Genomic DNA, 19,778 nt, shown 5'->3' on the forward strand with positions numbered 1-19,778 from the left:
TCAAGGGTGGGCGGCCGCGTCAGGCAGTTCACCGTAGTCATTGCCTCCTCTCTGAGACTCCAGCTCATACTGCGGGTGCACCCCGAACCGATGAGTCTTGGAGTCGTATTGAAGCCATTTGCCCTCTCCCTCCATGGCAATCCTGTAGCCCAAATACAGAACGCGTGTGATTCTTTCGTCGAAGAGGGAAGCCGATTCGAAATACTTCTCATCGTCGATGATTTTGTCTTCCGAGAACCAGTCGCTGGGGAAATACTTCTCCACCCACAGAAGGCCGCGCATGGCAAAGTCCTCGGGGAGAGGACGGGGAACCTCTTCGTTCTCCGGTCTGGGAAACTGATCGCTCTCAAATCGGTCATATGCGGAGTAATCTCGAAGCAAGGAGTTCAGCTGGTAAGACACCAGTCGCCAGGGAAACTCTGGTGCAAAGTGGACCATGGCCTCTGGTAAAGAGATCATATGGTAGACAAAGGCAAGAGTGGCATGGAGATATGGAACCACATTTAGGTCATCCTGTTGTCTAAAGACAACATCATGAGTTCTGTTGGCCAATCTCAGAGCTGTTACGAGTTGTAGATCTGGTTCCGCCCCCTCGGTGCCAGTCATGGTCTGGTCACGGGACTCATCACTGACGCTTGCTTTTGCTTTGATGGCTCGGTAAACTGGGTTCTTTTCATTACCCCATCCAATAATGGCACAGCAGTTTGCAATGGCAATGTGGTATCTGTCTGACGTTAGAACTGGAAACCGAAAAAGAAAAGGTACCGATTGCACATACCCAGGCTCCCGCCACTGATATCCTGAAACCTGAATGTGATTATCAAGGGGCTTCAAGAAATTCTCCATATAATGCTCCAGCTTGTCCTGAGACTTGCCACTAAACATGACGCCGTGGGTCTGAACGAATGCAAGATCGATATGATGCAGTCTTGAGTGACGACTTGAATCAGGACCCAAAACAGGGTCGAAAAGCGTCATGATGCTGTCACGAGCAGAGTTGAAGGGGATTGCAACACAGAGGGATTTGGCGTAATAGTAAAGTTGCTGCACCGCGTTGGGTCGGGAAAGAATGGCGAGATGGTGGTAGAGGCGCCCAGTAGTGGGAGATTTATCGGAAGCCTTCGAGTACCAATCCCGGCTCACGCCAGTCCATATCTCTCGGTCACGAAGGTTGCCCTCCTCGATAGCCATCCGATAACGGCTCAGATCCCCGAGACACTCAATCCATGTCTCTTCAAAAGCAGGCACAGTTTCGTACAACAACGCCATCATCGAGTATGCCAGGTAAATAAACGTAAGCATGTGCTCGAGACTCCCCGGAAGACGGTGTCTCAGCAGTTCAAGGAAGCTGTGAATCCCGTGCCTCCACATTCGGGCCGGCATAGCATACTTGGCGGCCAACCGTCTTAACGCCGGACTCGCAGACGGGTGTTGTGAAGCAAGGAAGAAGTCGTGGTGCTCGTGCAGCAAAGTGCGGTGCAGGGCGATCAAGGCCTGCCATTGCTCATGGTTGATGGGCTTGTTGGCCGGATCGGTCTCGGCATTCTGGGCGTTGTCGACCTCGATGCATTTGCTCTCGACCATAACGAGGCCAGCATAGATGCCCTTGACCTCGGTGACAAGCTGCTCCTGGGAAATAGCGCGTGTCTCGGGCTGTTTGAGGAATCCAATTGACATATCTTCAGACTGAGCAGCGGTTCGACTGGGCTGGCTTTGCGCCTGCTGACTCTGGCGGCGGGGCTTGGCCTGCGAAGCAGCTAAAGCTAGTTTGTGGCTTGTGGCAACGTTCGACTTGTCGTATGACTGAGTGCGGGTACGAGTTGAATCATTTTGGGGATCCCAGAGCATTCCTTTTTGAGTCGGTCCTCGGTCAAACTCCGCACGCGCATCGTCCGTCATCCCACTCGCTCCCTGACGACCAGAAGTTTTGGAGCGCTTGGGGGGAGACTGGCTACGAGAACTCTCCCTTTTGTTGCTGGGAGAAGGACTCTTTGTTCGGAAAGCACGGTCTGGTTGCGCCTGCGCCACATTGCCCGAATCTTGGCCAGCATTTCTTCCCCAGTTTGACGGCCGGTTGGTGTCTCCGGGAGGAGCTGCCTTTCCGGATTTAGAACTAACGTCTAGACCTGGGTTTCTGATGTGATGCATGGCTAGATGTGAGTACAGATCCCTAAGTTGGGGAGGGAGGGTGAGGGGGGGATGAGAGGAATGGAACCAACCTTTCACTTATATTTGTAGGCTGAGATGCCTTCCACTGAGCATTCAGCCAGTCCTCTTTTTCCTTGTCAGAATTCTTGCTGTTGTAAAGTTCCGCATGAACAGATTTGACGTGAGCCTCAAACTGCACGTAGTCGGTGACCGTTGGGAGGTCTAAATTGCAGAGACTACAAACGGCCGGTTTCTGCCTAGATCGTGCTTGTTTTCTTAGGTAATTGACAAAGCCTTGTCCGATGTCGACCTGGGGCTTTTGGGATGCCATGACGGGCAGGCTTGTTGTGTGGACGTGTTTGTGTGCGAGTGAGGCGTTGAGTGCCTCGTCAGACCTAAGTGCTACTCGCGAATCAGGCAAACCAGTGTCAGAGGCGTGACCTTCGGGTGATGCACCAGAGGTTCTCACGATTCGCGCCCGTGCGCGACAAGGGTCTGATATTAGTACTGAGTGGTGTATCTCCCAAAGAAGTTTCCTAGGGAGGTTCGAAAGCTGCTAGATGTGGTTGTGAGCGACTTTTGTTGGTAAGTCGACCGGAGGCGGCTTGCCGGGGGTAGTGTCGTCGAGAAGAGCGGGGTGGCAATAGGTTGAGGGAGGTGTATGTAGAAAGGCAAAGTCCCATCAAAGATGATGATGTCGCGACGTGAGTGACTTGGGTTTGTCAACAGAGGCGGGGGCCAACAACGCAGTGACAGCCAAATCTACCAGCGTTGCGTGTTACCAGCAGGCATAACAAGCGAGCGACCCTGGTGCAGCAAGTTGAGGCATAAATGTGAAGTAAACGAAGACGATCCAGATGAGAGATGGGTTTCTCATTAATAGAAATTGGCCCCGAGGAAAGAGGTAAGTAGGTACCTGTCGGTTTTGGTGCGCATATCAAACTTGACTGCCTTATTTGCTCTCTGGCGAACCATTTGAGCACAGCCTGTAGGTACCATCCTTGCCCAATGGGCTCGTGCGGAACGCGGTGGTTCGCGCACCGCGATTGAGGCTCTGTCTGTGTGGGGCAGATCCGGGCCATTCCTGCATTTCTCAAATGATTCTCAAGACAAAGAGCACTTCCTCCCTCCTCACAATTCCTCACCGAAAGAAAAGTGAATCCTTTTTATAAGAGCGGTGATAATGAACCCCAAAATCATTGATCGAGCTCAAATGCCACGTCCTTACTGTACTCAGCGGAGGTGGTCGGCTTGTGTAGACGCACACAGAGCTTGCTGCCGTTTTCCAGCTCCCTCAGAGCCTCCTGTGGCCTGTTGCATGCTTGGCGGAACCTTCCGTCTCGAATCTTTGAGCCTCTGGAAACATACTCAAGCTTCCATTTAAGTACCTGCTGTGTACCTACTCTGGTTGCAAGTATGTTCTGGGCGTGTCGGCGTCATTCGGTTTGTTATTGGTATCGATATGGGTAAGGGTTGTTGGTTCGTGTCTTCCTTTCGGATCCGGGTCACCGCCCAGGCAGAACTGTGAACGATAGGTGGTAGCTACCCTGTCGCCCTATCTGCTAGCTGGCAAGAGCCCTGACAGTAACACTAGGGTTTGGCTCTCAGCTCGTCCCATTAAGGTTGTATCAAATATAAGACTTCCACACCCTGGGAACGAGAAAAACTTAGTGCCCTAACATAGAGAAGCAATCATTTTCCTCGGAGCCCGCTCGACACTTGCCGCCCGAAACCTTCAACTTTGCAAATTACTATGCCTTGAGAGTGCCATCTCCGGCAAACACTCGATCAAATTCACGCTGGTCTGGCCTCATTTGATCTCACTCGTCGACCCTTACATATCGGGTTTGATCAATGATATTACTTCCTGCTGCCTGAAGCCCTCTTCGGTGGGAAGCAGGTGGGTTGCCCAAGTCGGTCAGGAGCCACCTCACTGCACGATCCAAACTGTTGGGCGAGCCCGGTACTATCGAATTGAGTGCAAAGATGAGATCAAAGACCCGAGCTAACCAAGGCTTGAGCTGAACAGGTCTTAGTGCAGCTCGACATCATTCATCGTTCAATTGACAAGGGGAGAACAGAAAGCCTTATGTATCATGTTCGTCGGTGTCTACCTAAACGCCCGGAAAACCCATGATCGTCGGTCTAACTACTCTACGCAGCACAGCCAGATAGATACTGTACCTCATGCTGGCCACCTCCAAACCTGAGGTAGCCTTGACATACCGGCGGTGGACCTTCTCTCTTCAGCAAACATTTCAGTCAAGCTTCTACGGAACATTTGACGAAGCAAACATTCGGGCTGTGATATACACAAGCTCGAGACAAGGCATTCGGGCATCCATAGGTACCGTTGCGACTGCCCCACGCTGTCTTTACCCAACCGTCGAACACATCATAACCCAACGCTACCTTAATGCCACGACAGAGAAGGCAGCGTACCGTCTTTCAGCGTTGTCTTTCAGCATTGTCTCCATCGTCGCCCAATGGACCGCTGGTTTTCGGTCAAGTCAGGCAGGCTGTCTTTGCCTTCAATCTTGGTGGCCTTTTTGGGGACAACCCGTGGGCCGGATATGGGACGAAGCCGGAGTCATGTGGGACCCGGGAGGGAGAACACGGGTTGTGCCTCCCGTTCTCGATATATATGTGGTTGGCTTGCACAATCACGCGCAGCCGCGCCTGGTCAAAGAATCCTGAAGGAGCTCTTGTCTGACGGAATGTTAACAAAGCATCCTTCTAACCTCCTGAGAGGCCTTGCAAGGTCGGCTTGTTGGGTCACACACCACGGTGCCTTATCGCCAGCCCGCCAATGCTGCCTCCGTCACAGTGATTGTCGGTAATTGATCACCTACCCTTCTCTTTGTGCGGCTGACAATTGTCACAAGCCTCACCGAAGCCTTAAGCGCCGCTCACCTCCCTTAGGATTAGATGAACCAGCCGCAACAGACGCTCATTCCAAATCAGTTATATTCAAGTCTATGATTGGTCGCTTTTGCCAATCTCACGGGTTTCAGCAACAGAGAAGACAGCCTCACTAGCGAATAACCTCCTGAAATGCATGTGATAGGAACGCCGATCGGATATGAAGGCTTAATAACGTTTGCCTTGCCAATTATCTACCGCAAACATGAGGCTGAGATCAGCGTTCGCTTAATCGCAATCACGAAGTCGAGGTGATGTGATAACTTAGGAACTTTGGGGGCCGCCGAAAAGAGCAATCGAGGAAGATCAATTTCCCTTTACGTCCCTCGGAGAGGCTCTTGCCGCAGCAGAAGTGAGACACGGGTGTGCGACCTCAACTGCCCCAAATTTTGCAAGGGATATTAACAGCAAAAGGGCCAAAAGGGTCACAACGGAAGAAACCCGATTCGCTTTTATTGCTGCAAATCGCAATCAGATGCTGTGAGAAGCAGCAACTATCCACTGCCTTCAAATCTCACTATACGTCATGATACTGATGGTATGATATGTCTTGGCACATTGAAAAGGGGAATGTCATCTAACAGAGCATAACGGGCCGCTCTGTTGGGGGCCAAACCGCGGAATTGAATTTGTATATGAAGTTTGGGGGCGGAACCACGAATGGCGTGGTGTTTCTAGTCCCTTTTGGCCCCAATCACCTTCTTTACGGATTCTAGTAAAAGGGCAAATGGCAGAATGCAGAGATCAGGAGATAGCCACCTATATCTCCAGGTCTGCCCACTCCTCATGACCTGACAGCGGCGAACGTTCTTTTCACCTACCACTCACAAGACGGTTCATACTGACCTGCCAGTAGGTTGCCTTTTGTAAGTGATCAAAATCAGCTCAGGCGGTGAATCTTGAATTTCGCACCTTGACTGACACGCCTATGGACTCTAGTCCCAACTTTTGGACTATCTGAAGGACAACTATCCGTTCAAGCCTATCAGCGGTTTTGATTAGATCCATTACGCCAGCAAGACGTTGCTGAAGTCTTGCGGATCTCCTCGATGACAACATTGGTTCGGGACCGAATTGGGCTTTTTTGTTGACTCCCCGACGGATGATTGATGCACTTCGGTGACATCTCATGGCAACCTCTGACGAACTGGTTTCCATTTCTCCGGGACAAAATTCTTTCGAGGTAGTAGATCTCACCACTGTCAGGAGGTGCAGACTCCTGAGGCTGTGCTCATCGAAGGCTTTGACAGACATGACTCCCTTGCTTGGCCATTCAACCTCCTTACCGGCGATGGGGAACCAACCGAGGCCTGAGACCAGACACATTCCAATGATTGAAGGATTTCCCCAACTCAACAAACTTGAGCAGGTTTTCAAGACAGTTGCCTTGCGCTACTCTTGGCCTGCAATGCCTGTATCGGTACCCAAGACACCTTGGTTTCGGGACAAGACTCACAGCCGCTACTTTTTACCCTGGCAGCTAGCTTGCTCATCGAATTACGATTGTTCGGGGAACACTCAACTGCTTCCGTGCGCTAGAAATGGATAGTTAGGTAGGTACTGTACCCTTGGTAGCTAACCCATGGAGTCATGATTGCCCGCACACCGCTCTTCCAATAAGGATAGCAAACCGAAGGCATAAAGACAACAAAAACACCACCTTCCACGTATGGTTGCGAAGCTAAGGGAAGGCAACCACACAGACGAACACCGATTCTGGAAAGACCATGGCGAAATCCCTTTTCTGATGAAAATTATGGTGGCTGAACACGTCGACAGAGCCCCAGATATGAGTTTGAGTCGTCTGACCAATGAAGTGAGGGTACGTACGTCCTCACTCAGGACCACCGTGACGTCTACCATCTTCACGTATCTTCCATTGGGTACACTTACCGGGAGGCTGGTAGCTATTCTAGGCCATCCATACTCATATCTCCACGATGCGATGAACAGAGCATTGGCATAGGCCCGCAGGCTGGGTAAACCTCATCAACGGCATGAAAGGAAGTCCCTGACAGATGTCGCCTGCGTCGGAAGGTCAACTGTCCCCGGAAGAGTATACCAACTGCGACCTTTCGGGCAGCATTACATGAGGCTTGAGGACCTGGAAATGCCTGGCAACGAGACGATACAAGTGAACTTGGCAATCAAGGATCGACGGGCGACAACACCATAACTTGGCCTGGGTCCGAAACGTTCACCAGCCCCATGACCTGAGAACCTCAGTGGCCACTCGGTGAGGACACTCGCCTATCATACCACCAAAGATCCTCGGACTGCTTTGATCACCGAAAGATCTGGTGCTAAGGAATGAATCGCAAGTCTGGCAGGCTCTAGGCACGGATGGGTTTCTGTCGAGGCGTCTTTGCCTCACAGGTGATGACACAAGGGCTTAGTTGGCTGTGGATGGACAGTAGGCGGTTCCATGAGCCGCCTTCTGTCGGAGGAGATTCCCTGGCGGCGACTCGTTGGCGAAAGGGCGCTCAAGGCGCTGAGGGCTTGTGCATCACGATGGCCAGTCTTGGTACTCGCAGCCTTTCTCGACTCCTCTTTGGGCTGAAGCCAGCGTCACAAAGCACACTTTGCCTTCTTTTCCTTCATATTCAGGTTCTGCTTCATGCAAGGATAGCAGGACAGCTGAATAAGACCGGTACGAGACCATGCCATCGGACTGGGACACTTTAGGGGTCTTGGTTGCCTTCTTTTCTACTCCCGATACCGAATCGCGGCGAGACGTATATGTCCCACAGTGGATGGCAAGTTGAGCAGGAAACACGGTGTCAGTGGCACGCTGGCGTTGATTCGATAGGGGAGGTAATCTACTCGAGGCGTCAATGTCTCGGGCCAAAGTGCCTGTTGAGCTGGGGAGGGACTTGGTTACCAAGTCATGTGCATCTCGACGACTGCCCTTCGAGAAGATTCAGCTGACAAAGGTTACCCATAATTTCCATCGTAAACTAATACGCTGAACTTGGGGTATCCGAGCATCGCTAGCTGAGATCCGAGTGCACTCAGCTAAGCAGTGACGCTTGATATGACCCTTTTTGAGGCCTCAGCTCGTCCGTGTTGAAGGTTGCATGAACCGAACAGCGAAAATAACGGGCCGAAGCATGGGCGTCCGAATAGTATAACGGCCAATCGGCATCGCCGCGGAAAGTTTTCTGCTTTATAACTCAGAAACGGGGGAATACAATCAAGGTTAGTGTATAGACCCTCAACACTGCATTTGCGTAGGCTATAAGAGGCGAAAAGGGAGGGTGCGTGTAGGACGGGAGCTGTGGCGCAAGCTCCGGAGGTCTCCCGCAAATCATAGCGTACAAAACAATTGGACAGCCACAGCCCCAAGTGGCCAAATCTTGGCACTCAGCCGGCATTTCCTCGGGAAGCCGAATCAACAGCACACCACTGGTACAATATCGCCGCTTACCATACAACTACCGGCTTGAGAAAGTGACTCTCAATCATTCTTCTACTTCAACCATCGATCATGACTAGTAATCCGATCAGCAGATCCTCTGTACTCAGCAATACGAAAGGCCCAGCATCTTAGCAGCTCTTGGATGTGGCAGTGTTGCTCTTGTCATCCTCGCTTCAACCTGTCGGACTCATCGGCTCACCATCATGATAACCACCGTACACGCGTATGACGCGGTTTTCTCCCTCACACCCTCCGATACTCGCTCACACTGAAAGTCCTTGGTGTTGAGTACTTGTGGCGAGCGCCGCAATCGCCACGATGGCCCCGAAGATCCCGAGAGCTTTATCCCGATGGAGCGATCAAGAAGAAAATTCTTCATGAGAACGCGTACACTCGAGTCATCGTCGTGACAAGTGCGGTTGCCTTGTCGGGGATATGTGTCGAAAAGGAAGGTGTCGGCTTCACATTCCAAGTTCGACTGGCCAGTTGTTCGATGAAGAATGGTGTGAAGGTTACTCAGAGTCCGGACTGATGACTGAGTGGCTCCGGCGGAAACTGGGGAACGGCGAAATTCTAGACGATCAGGGGCATGACCAGAATGACTGGTGGCTGTGGAGCCGTGAAAGTCCAATCTGCGTGGCGGGACGGGCGGTAGAGGTATCACGGGCGTCTGGCTTCAGCTCGGTTGGGATATTGAGTGTTCACTCAGTTCCTTGTACCGGGTCTATCCGCCCCCGTATTGGACATTAGGACGGCAGTGAGGCGGGAAGACTTGATGCCTAGCCAGGCGGTGGGAGAGTCGAGAGGCTGTAGGATATCATGAGGCTGTGGTAGAGACCACAGAGGTAAGTGAGGCGGCTCGGGCGGGATGGGCGGGTGATGAGGAGGCCAGGAGTGACAAAGAGACACTGGATGAGAGAGGCTGTGTCGAGAACTGAGTCGAGATGCTGTGGATGAGGAGAATCGAGAGCAGTGTGCCGTACTATCCATGAGTGGTCAAATCACTCATAGTAGGTCATCTCGTCACACAGCGTATAGGAAGGTGCGACACAGAAATAAGCAGGAACATCTGCCTCCGCACTCTGAAAACTGCCTGGTATGCGCGTCGAATCCCGCGTGTTTGGCAGGCACGGGTCTCTTGGAGATCAATCCCGGCCGAGTTGGAGACGGTCTATGCCGCGCTTTGCGTCCCGCATTGGCATAGAAGGTGTGAATGACGGGAACCAGGAAGGCATCAAGTGGCTGTGGGGCTGCCGTTTCTGAAACATATGCCTGAGGGAGATCCTTGTTACTGGACCTGAGAATTGCTGGCAGTAGCGAAGGTCAAGATAATTGGTGGCTAATATGGTATGGGAAAGAGTTTTGTATGGGAAGGAGCGGCCGATATTGATGGGTGTGGCAAGGAAGGAGCGGACTGGCATGGCCAGGTTGTGATGGTTCCAAAGTGATAGAGCGAAGCTTCATGGAGTCATGAAGATTCCCAACGGATGACTGTAATGCGTTGACGAGAGCTGAGCATAGGAAGAAGAGGAACACTAAGGGATCAATGTGATACGATAAAGAAGGGTACCGTGCTTCGAAGAGGACTCACGGTGGCAATCAAGAACGCCAGTACTTTACGCCTAGCTGGGCGGTGAGAGAGTCGAGAGGCCGCAAGAGATGACGAGGCTCGTCTGTTGCTGAATGAGAGAGTAGATGTAAGCAATGCGGACCGGGCGGGTAAGCAGGCGGGATCAAGAGAAGTGGATGAGAGGCTATTAAGCCGCGTCGAGATGTTGTAGATGATGGATGGGTGACCATGGTGCGGTGTGACAGATGAGCCAGGTGGTGTCTAATCACAAGCCGTGAGGCCGCGCTTCGCGCTCTACAGCAGAAGGGAAGCAGCGAATCAACCGACAAGGATTCCTAGGTGACTGAGTGACTGCCGTCATTGAGTTTTCTGTCTGAGGGAGATCCTTATCACTCACAGGACGTGACAGTCTCTGGCAGGTGCAGACGAAATCTGGAGAACAAGTGATAGCTGATATGGTATGGAAATTTTCGTATGGGGAGGAGTGGCCAAGTTTGAAGGATGTGGCAAGGAAGGAGCGGACTGGCATGGTCAGGTTATGGTGGTTGTGGTAATAGAGCAAGAATGATGAAGACCTCCCAAAAGATGACAGTGATAATTTGACAAACAGCCGCCGAAAGAGCGAAGAAGAACTTGAAGGGACTGCTATGATCCAATTAAAGATACTTCTCCCCACAACGGACTGAAGAGCGTCGCGTAGATCTTCTGCGTGGCCATTGGGGTTTCGAGACTTCTTCTAGACATTGTTGTGGGGAAGGTCAGTTCGTTGTCCTGAGCATGTGGTATTTGAGTGTTCTGAACTTGCTGGCTCGGCGTCGAGGAAAAAAGGTAAGCATTGATTTATTTTCATGTCATTAAAACGTTCCTGTTCCATATTCATGTGTAATCCTTCTATACAACCCATGCACTCCCCCTTTGAGTGGGAGCCATACACCAACCTGAGACTCTAGTTTTACATCGGAGCACCCCAAAGTGCGTTGATTTGCTTTTTCCGAACCTGAAAAGAAAACCTGTCAGTCCATGTTTGCTTCACAAGTAATCACAGTTTTGCACTTACCATTGGGCTCAACACCATCACACCAGCCGTAATAGCCAACACAGTTCCAATAAGAGTGACCTTATTGAAGCCCTTGCCGAGAATATCGAACAAGAAGCTCGGCGCCACTCTCGACCCAAACACATCGATGCCATAAGCAAACACCAAGCTGGTGCTCTCCACAACCGCCGGCGCCGCAATGATCTTCTGCACGCCAATCACGTCCCTCTGATGAGTGTGGACGCTCTTGGGGTCAATCTCAATAGCAGGGTGGTACTTGATCAAGCCCTCCTCGGCCTCGGCGGCGGTAGGGTCGCGGCCGACAGGGCGGCGGGGCTCGAGGACCATGCGCGGGATACCGGCGATACCGTGGGTCTCGGGGAGGTAAGCCAGCACCTGGCGAGAGGTGATACCCTGCCTAGTTTGCGTGACCTCCAACGCGGAGATGGGGGCGCTGAGAATGAAGGTTTGGGAGACGACCGAGGGCAGAGGGACGTCACCCGGAGCATCGATGGGTCCAAGAGAGGAGAAGTTCTCGGCATCACCGAGGACACCTCTGTCGTTGGGCTTATCCGTCTCGTAAAGGTCGGAGACGACGATCTGATATCCCTTGAGGGACTGGGCGCCGTCTCTGAGGCGGTACTGGCCAAAGTAGGTGCAAGTGAACCAGTTCTCCGCCATGGCACACTCGATGTGCTTCTTGGGGTCAACACCCTCGTACTTGGAGGACGCCAAGATCTGTCCGGAAACAGTGTCAAGCAGATAGATAACGAGAGACGGAACCTTGGTGCTCTCATCGACCGCGGCAACGACAAGGGTGTTAGGGTTAAGGTACTTGTACTTCACAGTGCGGTCACCGAGGACGCGACCAATGGAGGCAACGGCGTCGTGAGAGGGTCTGGTAGCAACGTCGACAATTCTCTGTGACTTGGGCAACAAGAAAGTCCAAGAGACGGTTTGCTTTCCGTCGGCAATCGCGATGCCCTTCAACTCTCTATCGGAGCCGCGGACAACAGCAACCTGGTTGGGGAGAACGTCGGAGGTCAAACCCTGGAGCTCACCGTCCAAACCAACGGGGAAGAGACGAGGTCCAGAAACGGTGTTGAGAAGAGCAGCGCTCTGGGTCGCAGGAGATCCCTCCGGTCCCTTGCTAAACACCTCCATGTTGAACGAGGTACCCGGGAGAATCTTGACAATCGTCTCATCGTTGTTGGTTCCAAGGATAGTGACAATGCCAGTGGAGTCATCCGCCTTGATTCCAGCAGCAGCCCACTTCTGGCCCTTGGGCAGGTCAAAGACCCTCTTGCTAGCCAGGATCTTGCCGTGGTTACCGGCGTCAAGGACGTAGATCATACCGCGCCTCGTAGCCAAAACAACGAGCTTATTGAAACCAAAGCTGTCACGGGCAAGCTTACCATCGTGGGTAGAGACCTCCGTGCCAAGAACACTGCTCATCAGGCGGGCAGGAATATTGTTGAGGTATGCAGGCAGATACTGGAGGTCTTCCAGATGACGCTTAACGCGATGGATGTAAGCCTCGAGAGGGTTGCTGTGAGCCTCCTGTTCCAGAGTCTTGGCGAGGTTTTCACTCTCGGGAATCTCCACGAAAGTGGCCGCAACAGCTCCAGTCAAGCCTTCAGGACGAGACCAGGCGACGTCTCCGTTGCGAATAAGGATCCACTCGTCAGTATCGGTGACAGCGGCCGACCTAACGGCATAACTATCGGTGCCGGCCTTCTTCACAACCTCAGAGACTCCATGAATGGCAACCAGTCTGGTTTCGGAAGTCTTCAGAGGCCAGCGCCCAAGCACAGTGTCCGAGGCAGACGAGAAAATGACCAACTCCTTGTCAGTGATACGGGTAAAGTAAACATTTGCACCGTTAGAGCTGGTAGAGAAAGCGCCGGGTCCAGATGTAAAGGGGAGTTGATAAGCCTTAGTGATGACGTTCGTCCTGAGGTCAACGTGGTACACCTCCGCGGTATGACCGGTAGAGGTCTTGCTGTGCACCAGGAAATGCGGCTGAGGCTGGACAAGATGGGGAGCATGGATCTCGACAGAGACAGTGTCGGCGGGCAGGGGGAATTCTTGGCGCGTCTTTTGCCCAAGAACACTGACGCGTAGCTTTTGGCGGACGTCGTCCGTCCACGCAATAATAGGAGCCGCGGAGTTGGCACCGACGAGAATGACATCGTCCTTGTCGTGCACATCCGCCTTGGTTCCAATCACCAGCTCGTCCTCGCGCTTTCCGCTGAGGGCATCGAGGACGGTGACCTTGATGTTATAAGCGCCGGCAGATCCGCGAAGACTGATGACGAAGACCTTCTCCACGTTGGTGCTGACCTGAAGGGGCACGTCACCGGAGGTCTCCTTAAACTCCCACACGACTCTTCCATCATTGCCACTCAGCCTCCTGAGCACAGTCGACTCGTTCTCGTCGAACAAAGCCAGAATATCCTTCCTGTTATTTTCCGTCATCTCCATGATCTCCAGGTCCTTGACCTCTCCCGCAAAGTCCATCCAGAACTTGTTCCTCCCGTTTACGGCGTCCCACGCGTGTACCGACTGGCCGTAGGCGCTGGCCAGCCAGTTCTGGCCTTCGCCCGCGCGCAAGAAACCGCCGCCGTCCGTGATAGTGCCATTGAGCAGCTGTCGCCAAAGGATGGCACCGCTGCTGGGGTTGACGGCGCCGAGCACGCCAACGTCGCTTAGGGTATAGAGTAGGCTCGCCTTATCGTCTCGCCTCGGCTTGTGGAAGAAGGTGGTTTCGCGCTGGGGGAGGCCCAGGAGCTCGTAATGGTAGTCGATGTGGCCGACCTCGTCCTGGAAGACGGCGCGTACCACGGATGGCAGCGCGACCAGGAGGAGCGCCGATAGCTGCGTCGGGAGGTGCATATCGGTGTGGTATAGAGCGGCACTGCTTTGGCCCGCGCCAAAGAGTGTTGAAAATTGATAATTATAGAGATGCAGTTACTGGAACGCGATCGCCATTAGCATTCGAGTAGCGTAAAAGTGTCGTGTCGAAAGCAATTGTTGGTAAAAAGAGGTTGGTAGAAGCTCGGGTTGGGCAGCGGAAAACACCCAGTAAAAAGAGATGACGCGAGAGAACAGTTGGATGGAGCTGGATCCTCTCAATGTTGGGAGGATGTGACGTTGAAACAACCTTAGCTCTCCCCTGTAGGAAGTCGTAGCACCTGGAAGCGTCAAGCGGGGGTCCCCGAATCACCCCCTGTCCAGAGCTCAGCTCCCCGCTGTTTACTGGTGGAGTTGTCCAGCTCCTTGGCAAGCATCATAACATTCACATCCAGAAAGGGAAGCATTTAAAGGTGACACCGCGATATCTTCCTAGATATGTCTAGTTCGCTACTGACGCTCTGCAATAACTATACCGTCCTGAAAGTAATATATGAACCGTCTGAGATCAGCAAATGTAATGGCACCAAACCACAGAACAACTTGGTTGTTAGCCACTGCCTAAATTGAGTTACTTCGTATAAGTTCGCCATACGCCCAACACCGCCGACCCAAACCACAGGTACAATAAGTCAAGAAAACCCAATGCCGTAAAACATCGACCGCTCCTTCAGAATTTCACATGGACACCTTAAAACATTCCGGTTGGGGTTGTAAGGGGGGTTGAATCTGAAGGATCTAGAACGATGGGTGTACATGCCCAGGAACATCCTCTTCGAAGAAAAGGCACCCATGCCTCGTCTTCGCGCCCGCTGATAGTCATGTATTTAATTCGCGTCTCGAATGATCCGCCTGAAGCAGTCATCGTTTTTTCAACGGTCGTGCTCCGAATCTCGCGAAACTCGATCCACTCAGTCACGGGACAGAGTGTCTCCCGCTTGCAAACCGAGCAATGCTGACCACCCATCTTACTGACCGTAATGGTACGTTCAAGCGGATCAGCAAGATGTGAGGGACACCCGTCAGTCCTTAGCAGGTCCGGCAGTGTATCTGCGTCCTTGGAGTGTGCTGCAACTCGCATTGCTGTTGCGAGAAGCGATGATGGGCCTTTGGGTCGGAAAGACCGCTTCGACTGCCCCAACGATTCAAGGTGTTGCTTAACAGTTTGCGGCATGGCCAAGAACTCAAAGTCTTCTGTTTCCAGCAGTTTCGAGCTATCCGTGAGACGCTGAGCCATATCGGGAAAAATGAACTTGCTGAGAACGTGGCCGGCACTGTTGGAGAATTGGACCGGTGTGCGGGCGCGTAGTGCCGTAGTGAAGAGTGTGAAGTTTTCGCCCTGGTCCCGGTCTACTAGGAATCCGTGAGTCCCCCGCCCCCTTGTACGACATTCGTATTTGTATTCCAGGAAGTCATCCTCCAGGATGTATTGCCGGTGTTTTGGTTGGAAAAAAGGATTAGGGTGAATATTCAGGGTGTGAAGTCCACTGGCACACTCCATTAGATCGATCAGCTCTCCCGGTAAGTGGCGCAACCGATTGTTGGCGATGTTGAGGGTTGTCAGATTCGTCAACTTTGCAATGGCGGGCGGCAGTTCGGTCAGCTTGTTGTTTCTAAGGCTGAGCACGGTTAAGTGCTGAAGGTTGAGAAGAGCGCTGGGAAACGTCGACAGCTGATTGTTTCCCAAGAAAAGCTTAAGACTCGGGTCTCGGGGTTCGAATGGAACATCTTTTTCCACGACAGGGATCGGAGTCAGGCCCGCAAGTGGTTCAAGAACGGAGTCGGAGATCGAGGCCAAGCCCATTTGGCTACCAAAAGTTAGCATGTCCTCCTCCACAATGACTATCCGCGAAAGGGGTGGTGCGTTGAACCCGCTGGCTCACCTCAGATCGACGTCTTCCCGACCATCGTCCACACATGCTAGGACAACGTTTTGTGCGCGTTGCTCTTCTGAACTAAGTTTCGGTATACGTTTGACGCCTGGAAAAGGAAGAGGGAGTCGCGCAGCAAGTGGCGGTAGGTCGATATCACCATCGGTGTCTGTTACTGCGTCTTGGCCGACCCAGACGCCGCTATCGGGTTGTCGCTTCAAGTGTCGCTTGTGTCGGGGATTTGACGATGGGCCGGGATCTGCATCGTCGCCCATGATAGAGTCGGAGGATGCCGGTACTTGGTCGAACCACGAGCCCACATATCGCCTCTTCCGCCGCTCTTGCAAGTAGTTGTCCAAAGCTGGATCATCGTCGCTCGAGAAGTATGCAGGGTCACTAGAGCTGCTCATACCAGGCGAAGGAGGAGGGGGGGCATAGCAGGCACGGGACCGTTTGCGTTCCCCTGGGATATATGTGGTAAAGGCGGGCAGTTCGTCCGGGACTGGCAAAGGCGGCAAGGTGGGTTCGTCCACCTCCATGACGGAATCCCTGCCGGTGGTATTATCGTGTGGTGGTGATAATATCGATAAAAGGAATTGGCCGAGGAATGTGGAATGGATCGACCAACGGAAACCAGTATGTAGTGTGAGCACAAGGCGGGGGAGGGGGCAGCCCGGATCAAAGTTCTGTTACCTTACCCAAGCCGCTATATGGTGTGAGACAAGGGTGAGGAAGAGCAGACGAGATTGGACAAGATGTGGTTGGTAACTGTCTAAGACAATTGGCAGCGGAAGTGAGAATGTGTCAAAAAGAAAACGAGAAACTGTAAAATGTTTCAAGCTGCAGTCCCGTACTTCCGGGTCGGTTCGCTGATTTGGATAAAGCAGCTGCAGATATTAATGAAGAAAGAAAAAGGGAAGAAAAGAAACGGTGAGTGATTGCTCCATGGTCTCCGAGCTGTACGTAATTACCAGTAAATAACGGGCAAAAAGTCCATGCGTGAGACCGGATCGAGGCAAGACTGATCCGGGAATCCTGGGCAACTTCCTTCCAGAACAGACGCGTCTTCTGCGCATTTAATTGCATTCGGCACCCTCAACGCGCTTCGAACGATAAACATCGAGACGCGTTTGCAGACATCTGACGCGGAGCTTAATGTTCTGCCCCACATTGCACCCCACAAAGTTTGTAAGTGGAGCCCCACTGATGGCGTCAGATAACGTTAAATACCGAAATGGCTCGTGCTTTCGTGCGTCCTCGACACGCTGGGTGGTCTCCCATGATTTGTTTCGGTCACCCCGACCGTGTTCGGTTTGTGCTCCTTTCCGGCGCCACGGGTGCCTGTCCCGTCGGCTGCTCCCGCGCATGCGCCTCCATTGTTGCGATCCCTTTAACCACTTTCAACCGAAAACCCTGTATAATTGGGATGTTTCAGTGTAGACTCCCAGCTGATATTAATCATCCCTCTCAATCTTCGCTATAGGGCTGCTGGGAGCTTCTGTCTTTACACCTAGTTGCGGCGTTGGTTTTCGTGCAGAAGTGTAGATGTAATCGGTCAAGTGGGCAAGCTCTTCATCATCGGAAGAGTCGAATTCGTCCAGATATGCGTCAGCTTTTTTGCCAGCCGGCTGCTTGTGAGGCTCTGCAAGAGTTTCCGCCTGTTTGGATGAACCTTCCCCTGGCCCCGTCATGTCAGACGCCTGCGACGACATATCCGAGACCAGATCGATGACGGTTTGGGAAGAAAGAATATCTGCGGCCGTCTCGACGAGCCTGGACTTCGTGCCTTTCCCAGGGCCAGAGGCAGAGTCATTGGACTCGACGGCCGTGGCGGCGCTGACAGTAAGAGCGGCAGGCACTGGTGAAGGTGTTCTTTCGGGCGTAAACTCTCCATCTTCAGTAAGGTCTATAACCCTTTCTGCAGCTCGAGATGGTCCAGCCTCGGGTTCTGGACCCCGTGTTCCTGGATTTGCTGTATTCGCTGGGCCTGGCCGTTCCGGCGCTTTCCCTTTGTCCAGCTTCCTCCCATCTGTACGGTGGTCAGAGGGGCGTCCCATGGGTTGTGTTCCGGGTACCACCCCCGTATTCTCAAGTGCTTTGCCGTGCACGTCTTGTCGGTAGTCGCACGGCCGTTCCGGTGCGTTTTTTCTGTCGCATTCCATCCATTGTTCCTTGAAGTTGAAGGGATTCAAGCACTTCTTGACGAGTCGACCCATTGTGCACTGAGGGCAGATGGGCTTGTTTGAGGGAGTTGGTGGAGCTGTAAGCATTGGGTCTGTGTTCCGGATCTCGTAATGCTTGCAACCCGTTCTCTCTCTGTCGCTGCAGCTGAGTCGATACTTCCCGGCAATGTCCTGGTTGGGATGGTCCGGGTTGATCTGCTTCCTCACGAGATGGCCGAAGCGGCATTTCGGACAGAAACCATATTTCCACTTGGGAGTTTTCCCAGATCTCCCGGTGCCAGTGTTGCCAGTATTGCTACTCTGTGATGGTTTTGGCTTTCCTGGAGTTGACGGCACTGACTTGGTCACCCGGCCGCTGATAACCCCGGACTGCGATGGGCCTCCTGCCAGAAAATCAGCTTTTGTCATGATTATGCCAGAAGTTGCAGTGAGCATACTGACCGGGCGCCATGGTTATAAATCTCCGCACAAGTTGATTAAGGTTCAAATGGATGGGCGGTTTGGTGTTGAGATTGATCTGAGGAAAGTTTCATGTCTGCGAGGGGTAACGAGCTGAAAGTTTATAACGAACAACCTTTCTGCCTCGTCTTCCTTGTGTGCCTGATGGCGCACCTTGATTCCAGCCTCACCTACCGACAGGCCAATCCAAAGCTGCAAAAATTGAGCGCATAGCGAATAGCTTGATCCCACGATTGAAGGCGCTTAATCGACCCAAGATCGGTATTGAAAACCACACGGAATATGTCTGGAGGAGCAAAATGAGCGTCAGCCCAGGGAAGAGCTGCTCTTTAAAATCTGATTACCGGTTGCTCGGTGAACGGGCATACCATTCACAAGGAGAACAAGTACTGGGGAGCGAGGGGTAAACATTGGCTCTCTGTCTTGGCGTTAACAACAACAGAGGGTCCATCAACAGTCCCACCACCCACAGTTATTGGTAAGGTAGCTGGTAGATACACTTCCTGGGGTAGAGGAAGATAAGCAGTGCCCGTTGAGGCTTACTCGGCTTTTGAACTTCGATCGACGACATGATTAAAAACTCCATGGCAGAAAGGCACAACGGCGGGGGTCTTGGAGATGGATGAGATAGTAAGGAATAGACAGCTACGTGCCTCTCTTAAAGGCTTTCCTAAAGGCACGGGACAGGGTTAGGGTGGCAGACCTCAGCCAAGAGGGAATTCAAGAGAGCTGGAAACTCGAAGCACCCGTCTATCACCTTTGGACCGCGCGCTTGTTGGAAGCGAGTCAAGGCCATGACCTTCGACGTATGTACAGAAGAGGAAGGAGGCGCATACACTAGTCAACGGTCGGTTTTGTAGACCTGACGACGATCTGCTATCTTATCAATTTCCCCCAATCTGAAGTGTACCATTACACCATGGACACGTTCTGATATCCCTCTACATATGTCAGCTCCATACCTTTGATGAACCTCCCTATGAAAAGGGGCAATGTGAGAACGGTCAAAGTCAGCTGTTGAGCCTCCTCGGGTCAGTGTCTGGAGTTAAGTTCGATGAACTCCTGCTACAGAGTTGAAACCGGAGTATAAGGTCCGGCAACGCCCATCTGAATAAGGCATTTACAACTTTGGGGACTTTGGTATTGGAGCATCTGCTCCGATTAAAACGTCTAGTGATCATTATGTCCGGTGAATCGTAACTGGTACGCGGCGTGGTATGGCACCGGCGTACATGAAGGCCCCTTGTTCTTTTCGTGT

The 19,778-nt window shown here is 52.5% G+C and overlaps 4 protein-coding genes across 4 annotated transcripts; all 4 read right to left on the reverse strand.

The window, feature by feature from the left end:
- On the reverse strand, positions 1 to 2,148 carry B0H65DRAFT_544574 (uncharacterized protein; the record flags this gene model as incomplete). The annotated part of the gene is made up of 2 exons (XM_062829303.1): positions 1 to 724; positions 779 to 2,148. The coding sequence occupies 2 exons, from the start codon at positions 2,146 to 2,148 to the stop codon at positions 1 to 3; spliced, it is 2,094 nt and encodes a 697-aa protein (XP_062686692.1).
- Positions 2,149 to 10,797: 8,649 nt separating this feature from the next.
- On the reverse strand, positions 10,798 to 14,240 carry B0H65DRAFT_485079 (DUF1620-domain-containing protein). The gene is made up of 2 exons (XM_062827678.1): positions 11,116 to 14,240; positions 10,798 to 11,055 (listed from the first exon to the last, which is right to left on the reverse strand). The coding sequence occupies exons 1-2, from the start codon at positions 13,987 to 13,989 to the stop codon at positions 11,011 to 11,013; spliced, it is 2,919 nt and encodes a 972-aa protein (XP_062686693.1). The 5' UTR covers positions 13,990 to 14,240; the 3' UTR covers positions 10,798 to 11,010.
- A 173-nt stretch (positions 14,241 to 14,413) lies between these two features.
- B0H65DRAFT_451580 (uncharacterized protein) lies at positions 14,414 to 15,913 on the reverse strand. The gene has a single exon (XM_062826061.1). It carries the CDS (start codon positions 15,830 to 15,832, stop codon positions 14,699 to 14,701), a length of 1,134 nt encoding a protein of 377 aa, XP_062686694.1. The 5' UTR covers positions 15,833 to 15,913; the 3' UTR covers positions 14,414 to 14,698.
- Positions 15,914 to 17,332: 1,419 nt separating this feature from the next.
- B0H65DRAFT_544576 (uncharacterized protein) lies at positions 17,333 to 18,512 on the reverse strand (the record flags this gene model as incomplete). The annotated part of the gene is made up of 2 exons (XM_062829304.1): positions 17,333 to 18,444; positions 18,503 to 18,512. The coding sequence occupies 2 exons, from the start codon at positions 18,510 to 18,512 to the stop codon at positions 17,333 to 17,335; spliced, it is 1,122 nt and encodes a 373-aa protein (XP_062686695.1).
- Between the last annotated feature and the right edge of the window lie 1,266 nt (positions 18,513 to 19,778).

The sequence above is a fragment of the Neurospora tetraspora genome, assembly GCF_033439725.1.
Source record: "Neurospora tetraspora strain CBS 560.94 chromosome Unknown B0H65scaffold_1, whole genome shotgun sequence".
Lineage (NCBI taxonomy): Eukaryota > Fungi > Ascomycota > Sordariomycetes > Sordariales > Sordariaceae > Neurospora > Neurospora tetraspora.

Excerpts from the sequence above, each read along its gene's own strand:
- B0H65DRAFT_485079 (XM_062827678.1), bottom strand. The coding sequence starts at position 13,989 with ATGCACCTCCCGACGCAGCTATCGGCGCTCCTCCTGGTCGCGCTGCCA. Across the intron at positions 11,056-11,115 it reads TGATGGTGTTGAGCCCAATG|GTTCGGAAAAAGCAAATCAA; the intron begins GTAAGTGCAAAA and ends TTTTCTTTTCAG.
- B0H65DRAFT_451580 (XM_062826061.1), bottom strand. The coding sequence starts at position 15,832 with ATGCTAACTTTTGGTAGCCAAATGGGCTTGGCCTCGATCTCCGACTCC.